Below are 8534 nucleotides of genomic sequence, written 5' to 3'. Positions count from 1 at the left end.
CCTACACCTAAGGCCCCACGAAGGCACCTGTTATAACTAACACGGTTTCTCGAATATATACATATATACAACTAAAACTCGACATCCATTTCACATCTACCATGCTGAAGATGGCAGTGGCACGCCTGAGCACCTAAAAGTTAACCTTGATTGTGAGCCTCAAGGCCTACACCTAAGGCCCTACAAAGGCACCTCTCAAAGTTAACTATGTCCTTCTCTTTCAGCCTTGCCCGACAAGCCTTGCCCGAAGAGTCTTGCCCGACGAGTCTTGCCCGACAAAGCCCGACAACGAAGCAGAAGCCCGACAGCAGCCCTCAACCGGCGCCAACCTCCAGGGGAGCTGTGTGCTCGTCGGCCAGGAAACATCCCCGACGGAAATTCCTGACGCGAACACTTATGAGTAGCCGAGCCAAGCCGACCTAGTCCAATTATAGGCGAGCACGTTTCAAGCTTAAGCTTGTTATTGGATTGGACAATAAGCACAAGATATGTGTTGGTATTGCGAAAAGTACGGTTAACATCCATGAGAAATCAAGTTTGTTGGCCATTCATATCGAGATATCAAGACTACTTCATGTGCTACTTGATGTAAAACTAATCCAAAGATATCTAACTATGGACTCGCCAAGCTTGATGAAGAGTCTATAACACATTGTCATACAGTTCGACTCAGTTACTGTTCATGTAGCACACTAGAGATCCACTTCACTGGGAAGGGAAATGAACCACTACTATTCCTAACAGATGTGCCTATGGGCCTCTTTCTGATTTCCTATCGTACTTGCACGCATCTTAAATTCCTGCCAACTTTTCCTCGTCAGATTTTAAGGTTGATACTTTGGAGGAGGGGCGGGGGGGGGGGGGGGGGCTAGCAGCATTTGTGTCTGCTACATCATTGCTGTTAAGTAGCTCTCAGCCAAATCAAAGCAAGGGAACCCTGAATTTGTCGATGAGATAGGCATATGATATCAGCTTTGCAGCACCCAAACCTCGTGAGGCTTTTCGGTTGCTGTATTGAAGGAAACCAGTTGCTGCTTATGTATGAATAGGGCTGGAAAAAAATCCCAAAAATCCCAAACCAAACCGAAAAATTCCCGAAACCAAACCGAAAAAATCCCAAACCGAAATTCCCGAAAATTTCGATACCCAATACCGAACCGATCCCGAAATTTTGGTGCGGGAATCGGTCTCAAGTTTTTGGGATTTCGGTATTCCCAAACCGAACCGAAAAAATATATATATATTATTTAATTTTTAAATATATATTTAGATCAATAGAGTCCATAGAAAATGAAGGCTTCAATAGTTGCACATATTTCTGTATGAATGATTTAAATCGACAGAGTCTTGCAATTGTAGCATCTACATTTGAATCCAGATTGGCAAAGTCTTGCAATTGTAGCATCTACATTTAAATTGACATAACTTGCAATTGGCACATATTGCAACGGGCTTCTTAGCAGATTGCAACCCAAAAGTGTTAAAAGGTTCAATTTTAGCCCAAAAACATAATATTTTAGTCCAAAAGCCCAAAAGCCCAAAATCATTTCGGGATTCCCGATTTGTCCCGAAATCCCGAAACTATTTCGGGATTCCCAAAAATTGGGATTCCCAAATATTTGGTTTGGGATCAGTATTAAAATTGGGATTCCCGAAATTTTTGGTTTGGGAATCGGGACAAGGGTTTCGGTATGGGATCCCATACCGAACCACCCCTATGTATGAATACATGAAAATAACTCCTCTCTTTCGAAGGCCAAAATTTTTAATTAGTGAACTTTACAAGCAAATAAAAGAATAAAAAATAATAAGAAAACTAAAAGGTAAAAGAAAATAAGCAGTGAAACAGGTAACATTGGTATAATTAGCAGTAGAACATGATTCACATATTCACATGTGGTATTGTTTTCAGAGCTTGAGACTGGCTATATACACTTGCATTTTGCACACTCCATGGGGCCCAAGCAATCAAAATTCGAGAACATTATTTAACTGAATCGAGAAGTAAGGTCGACCAACATTGGAAAGAGGAGTATCCACTCTTAATACGATCCCCGAGTCCCCGACATTTCCATTCCACTTGGATCTGCCAACCTGAATACACAAGACCAAACAATAATGAAGAAGATATTAAGAAACAATTGAGTATGAGAAAGTACGTGTTTGTATATTGTAAATTAACAACTTGTTGCGAGTACAACTGATAGTAAGAACATAGGAGTAGGATTCTCTTTTCTCCTAATCTTTCTTCCCTTCGTTCCCTCCTCTTTGAATGGTTATGATAGTAAATAAATAAAGCTGAAAGGCTTACGCCTCGCCTTGCGAGGCATAGACGCCTCAACTTACACCTTCGCCACTGGAAACATTGCTATATACAACAATGAAGCAAACAGCTTTCCAATGAATATGGTCTTTAGTAACTCTTGTATTTTACTTGGAAATCTTGAAAAAACCAGAGTAATAAAATTTTCTTGAGATGTTTGCATGAAATTAAAAGCTTAAGAATTTAAAAGGTGACAAAGCTTGCTCTACGTTGTGAGAATAAGTGAGATCCCAGAGAACTAAAGGATAAAAATGATAAAATATGCACTGGTGTCAGCAATAACATACCGACACTGAAGCAAAAGCAGAAGGATGTGCTGTGAATGCACAACCACATATCAGATTCAGCTGTTCCTTCACTGAGTGAATGAGCTCTGCCCGCAAACCAGGATTGCTTCCGCCAAAAGTGGGACATAAACTGACCATTGTAAAATTCCATGAAACATGTCAGTCAATACCAACTATCATGAATGTTAAAATTGCACATGAAAATGAAAGATGACTTTGCATGTGTTACTTGACCCGGTTAAAAAGATGCCAATATTAATGAGGTGCACACGCTTCACAGGGATGTAAGAAAGTAGTTTAAAACATGCTCAGTACCAATTTTCCCTCGGCAAAAGAAATCTGATGTGAGTTAACCCTCTAATGATCAATATCACAACTTAGGCTACATAAACATTGCAAGTCAAAGATACCAAAGTTTCCAACCGTTTCGTAAAGTTACATGCAGACACGCATCATATGCATCTATCACCTCGTGTAACTCTATGAAATATCACAACAAAATTACTCTTATTAAGCTCCAATTCAACTTGAGAACACACCTTTCATCCAACCCAACCAACAGAATCATAAATAGCAGGGAAAGAATTAAGATTGGAATGGGAAAGTCCTGCTGGAACCATCAGTGACCTCAAAGACGTCTTTCGGACCTAGCCCTTTTAGGGTAAAAATATTATAATGTTATTCTTCGTATTTTGGTGCAAATTTTTGTCCACAAGACAACATGTGCAGAGGCCAGAAGGGAACAGTAATAGCACTTAAACATCATATTATATCATGTGATCCAGAACAGCATAAGTAACATTCATTTGAGTATTTGACTGGTTTATTAATTATTAACTTATCATAGAAACCAGTATCAACAACCAATATACCTCTTTTCCTGTAAACCCTCAACATAGCACACGAATGCAAGAGAAGAACTTTTATTATGGAAAGACAATAATGCACAGCTAAAATATACAGAGACGTCATAACCTAACCTGAACTGTATTGTAGGCCTCACCATGAGACCAGATCGCTGCCAAGCCAAGGCTTGTGAAAGACCCAGTGTAAAAGACTTGTCTGGCCATTGTATCACAGGTGTGATGCGTGTTCCCCACTTATTCTGAAACAAAATAGATTTAAATAAACTTAACTCAAATAAAACAACAGAACTAAGTGTAAAATAGTCTTTATAGGTACAAATTGAGAACAAAACTACCACGCTTATTTGTTAAAAGAATTTTCCTAGTTTGCAATCTAACCTTGCGAGAGAAACTGAATCTCATTTCTCCAGGATATTGACCTTGAGCTTGTAGAAGGCCACCACAAAGAGGTAAGAAAGCACTTGTACTAAGTCCTTCACCAGATATATATGTAAATTGCCCGTTTGGAAACTGTAAATCAACAAATGACTGGGCACAGAGGGAACATGAGATCAGTGAATCAACCCCAGAAACCTAATAATAGTGTTGACACTGAAAAACAAATATATGAAGGCACAAAAATATGTATTCTAAAGTAAGTAGTCAACTTACACAGGCTAAAGGTTTCAGGCAGACCATTGACATTAAGAGCCACCTTCTGTGTTTTGACCACACAGCCGGACAAAGAGAATGCATCCCATTCTGATAATTGAAACAAAAGGGTATATGAGAACATGGCAAGGAAACTGGAAGATGTGAAGAAGCATCAAGCTGCTATACATGATATAGTCCTCAATAGTTCACCCAATTCGTTTTATTTTCTTGCACACCTATTGGTGCATTTGATACTCTCCTCTGGTGACTTCTAATGAGACTTTCACTTATTATAAAATAGTCACACACAAGGTTTTTCCTTTCTTATGCTACTAGTGATGCATTGACAAGATTTTCAAACAATTAAGAATAATGCTAGGTAGAAAAGCTATTTCAAATAGTCAATTTTGGATGTCGAGGGAAAAGAGATAAGTAGAGCACAACTCAAACATAAATCAAACTTGAGTTCCAATTATCCTTACATCTCTAGATAGATAGTACCCCCTATTCAAATTTATCATTAGCTTTGATGAATAATTAGTTTTACACTTGCACGTAACAAATTGGTCAAAAGAATTTGATCATACCTTCTTATCATAGCCATACCAAAGTAGGTGTTGCTTTGACAAATGCACAGGAAGAAGAAGAGTTGCATCACGAACAAAGAGTACCGGCCCAAGCTGGACAAGGAAAAGTGATGAATTGTCATTTCTAGATGTGGAACTGCCACTAGAAGCCTCTACTCTCCATAAGTCTCCCCTTGCAAGGAAAGAACTTTCCAGCTTACGGGTTCTAGTATCATAACTTGTGGTGGTATTTACAGTCCCCTGCAATTTAGCACCCCACATAAATAAATAAAAATAAAAATAATCAAAATGCAGTCGGTAATTGCAGTACCAAGACCAAACATATAAAATTCCACACGATTGCAACTAATGGTTTGGGCGATAATTAATAACGATAAGGTAATGATAATGATAGCAACAAATTGATAGTGCTGACAAGATATCGGTAATGATCACCACTAATTCAACTGACCAGTAAAATATAGATGTCAGTCCAAATACATTTCATGAGTAAGTTTCCCATATCAATCAAACTTCTATATATCATAAACACAAACATATATTAGAAATTCCATTCCATGAAATTATTAGACACCCTGTAGATTATAGGCAAATGGTTATAGTTTAATATACCACTTATCATAACACTACAAAACTACCCATAAGAAAATAAAAATAGCATCCATTCAACAATTCTCCTCATCAGGATTTCTGGTTTGGCATACAACCTATCCTCAGAACAAAAAAATCATACAACCTCTCCTAAACTTACTGCACTGTGCATAAGAAAAAAGACTACAGCATCCTATCACGAATTCTACCATCACATGAATTATTAAGCACCTTGCTAATTACATCGAATTGGTAAACTTTAATCTAGGACCTATCATATGACATATTTCCCATACCAAAGACATATAGAGCAAACTTTCACTTCTGTCAGCACTAAGCGATTACCTATGAAACACAATCATGCTCTACCATAATTCATACGTAATTGTAATTCCTTTACTAGTGGTTCTGGTTCCTTAACAAGTTACAAATGTAGCTTGGCATCTCCAATTAGAAATGAACGGTGCAACTAGTTCATAAATAAAAAACATAAATCACATACTATACTAGTTGGTTGAAAAAACTTACCAGCGGTCTACCCAGAAGACCAGCGGACCTTATATTCAAGCCACCAAGTTCTTCATCCACCACACCATCAGAGCCACCGTCACTCTCCACAACCCTGAAATCCTTCAACCGTTCCTTCAGTGGCCCCAAATCTTCCTTACCACTCAAAATCATATCGGCTCTCTGCTTAACCTTATCTGAATCCATCCGAATTACCGCCAAATCAACATTCTCATCATGCCTAAACGGTACAGGTAAGGTCCTAAAGAACTGCTGAACCATCCCATTCAAGCACGCACCAAAATCCGCCCCTGCTTGCCCAATCCTGTTACCAATATCCAGAATCGCCGAAACCCCATTAATGCCCGGGTTCTCAGCCACCAACCCAACAAAATCCCTCTTACCAAAACTCTGGTTCGGGAATTCAAGGTCGAAGAGCTTCGATGTGTTAGGGTTTGGCCAATGAAACGACGGTGGAGTGATATGAGACTGAATCAAACCCGTGAATCCCTGCGTGAGGCGATCCGCCAAGTCCTGCCCATGGCGCTGCACCTCCTCCCAAGCTTCGAAGGACCTCTCGACCGACATTTCGACGAAATTTGAAAGCTTTTCCTGCTATTCCTCTGAAACAATCACAGCTTCTTCTTAGCACAAACCAACGGGACGAATTCTCGAACCAAAAAACAATGAAATTTGGGATTTTTAGCCACTGATTAGGTAAAACAAATCTAAAACAGTGAAATTACAATCCCAAACTTGAAAATTTGAGCTCTCGGGATTAGGGTGCTCAGTTCAAATTCGAAAAGGAAAAAACCCAGATAAGTGAAAAGAAAACTCGGAGCTTGGAAATGGAAGCTGTCGAGCTTCTAGGGTTTTTCAGTCAAAATTCGCAAACAAAAAATCCCAAACTTTAAAGGAGAAAGCGAAAATTGAGAAGGGGAAGTTAAAACTTGAATCTTCTGTGAGCTCCAAAGAAGCAACTGAAGAAGAAAAGAAAAGGCATGGCCATTAATTAGGGTTTTTGATTTGGGAATTGCGATGGAGAGGAGGGGATTGGCTGGATGAAAATGCGTAGTGCGCGTAGTGCGCACATAGTTTCCGTTAACGCGACGCTGGAGGGGAAAGGATGGTGTCATTTGTGGGGGATGTGTGTCGAGTTAGGGATAGGAGAGAATGTTAAGCTCCACAGTTGGTGGATGTAAAGGCCATCACAGACCAATTACAAATTTTATTGAGATTTTAAAAAAAATTTAAATATTATTTTTTGGGCTGATATTAGTTACGCCCCTTGTACTTCAAATTATTATTTTTTTTGTTGGTTGAATGAACTGCACAAAATACACATGCACAAATAATTAGGATTTAGGAATTTTCCAAAAAAAAAGAAAATTACTTAAACAAATTAAGGACTGATTTGGTATTGTTATACTTTGAAAAAAAACTGCGGTGAGAATAAGCAGTTGTGCTGTGAGAATAAGCGGCTGTGAAATAAATCAGCAGAGTGTTTGGTAAACTTTTTTGTAAAAGTGTTTTTGAAAAAAAAAACAGTCTGATAGTGAGTCTTTTCATTAAATGAGCAATATAGTTCCATGTGCTTTGAAAAAAAGCCAGTTTTCCAAAGCTGCAAATAGCAGCTTCAGCTTTTTCCTTTGATTTCAGCTTATTCTCACAGCAGCTTCCAAAATAAGCATTTTTTTTCAATTTACCAAACACCTAAAACCCTCACAGCTTTTTTTCACGGGTGATTTTTTTTAAGAGCAGTTCCACCGGAGGTGGATTTGCCCAGCACCCAGCCAAAAAATCAGGCTGGCACCTGTCAATTCACTCCAGCCCGCCCAATTGCCTGGCACCCAACCCAAGCCAGGCAACAGACCAGCTCATTCTTGACAGACCCAGAGACCGGCCTATCTGACGCCAGCGTGACATCGACGCCCTCTCCGACGCCGGTGGGGATGGCCAATTTGTAGGATTCAGAGCAAAGCAGATCCAACTAATCTAGTCACATATGATTTCACCAACAAAAACTCAACCAATGCTCATCTGGGTTTCTAATATAATCCGATTAATGAACCATGGGATTGGATTAATCCCATAAACCAATAAAACCTGCAGATCTATTTACTTTATCACTATCCTCTGTTTCTTAAATAAATCACAAGGTTTAAGTCTTTCAGATCTATCGCAAAAACCCATTAAATTTAAGCAGAGAGGAAACCGAAAACTAAAAACAACAGATCGTATTCATCAGTTTTCCTGCAATTTCTGAGCATCCAAACCGTGAGAGAAGATGGGAATGTAATGAAAGAAATTGATATGGGGGCTTACTTTGTCAAGAATTCTTCGTCGACGACGGCAGAGATGTCGAGAAGAGGATTGCCCATCCCCAGGAGGATCTGCTCGTGCGCCATTGATGAAATTTCCTAGGAGTTTTGAGAGTTGTTTTCAAAGGGAGGGAGGGAGGTCGGCTAAGTACAAAGTGAGTGAGTTCGCGGACGAAACTATTTATAGCAGAGGAGTTCGCTTGGTGAAATAATATAATATTAGATAGGCTGGGTGCCAGCGTATTTTTAGGGGTGGAGATGCATTGGCTTATTAATGTTCATTGGGGTCTATTACTGTTCACTTGAGTGGATAAATGCGCTGGGTGCTAGCACAAAGTCTTTAGGGGTGGACTTGCTCTAAGTACTTCACTCCCAAACCACCCCTAAATGTCGTCAACCGACCAAAAATATAAAAATTC

General features: G+C 39.3%; 1 protein-coding gene across 1 annotated transcript; it reads right to left on the bottom strand.

The window, feature by feature from the left end:
- Positions 1-1834: 1834 nt before the first annotated feature.
- On the bottom strand, positions 1835-8270 carry LOC126615557 (uncharacterized). The gene is made up of 8 exons (XM_050283401.1): positions 8120-8270; positions 5816-6417; positions 4697-4936; positions 4128-4217; positions 3855-4004; positions 3591-3715; positions 2611-2740; positions 1835-2094 (listed from the first exon to the last, which is right to left on the bottom strand). The coding sequence occupies exons 2-8, from the start codon at positions 6380-6382 to the stop codon at positions 1969-1971; spliced, it is 1428 nt and encodes a 475-aa protein (XP_050139358.1). The 5' UTR covers positions 6383-6417; positions 8120-8270; the 3' UTR covers positions 1835-1968.
- Positions 8271-8534: the final 264 nt, after the last annotated feature.

Source organism: Malus sylvestris, chromosome 3 (assembly GCF_916048215.2).
Source record: "Malus sylvestris chromosome 3, drMalSylv7.2, whole genome shotgun sequence".
NCBI lineage: Eukaryota > Viridiplantae > Streptophyta > Magnoliopsida > Rosales > Rosaceae > Malus > Malus sylvestris.
This window is presented reverse-complemented; position numbering and strand designations above follow the sequence as displayed.

Coding starts and splice junctions, on each gene's coding strand:
- LOC126615557 (XM_050283401.1), bottom strand. CDS start 6,382: ATGTCGGTCGAGAGGTCCTTCGAAGCTTGGGAGGAGGTGCAGCGCCAT. Junction 4,218..4,696: donor GGTATGGCTATGATAAGAAG/GTATGATCAAAT, acceptor TTCAATTATCAG/AATGGGATGCATTCTCTTTG. Junction 2,095..2,610: donor CTGCTTTTGCTTCAGTGTCG/GTATGTTATTGC, acceptor TTGTGTATTCAG/GTTGGCAGATCCAAGTGGAA.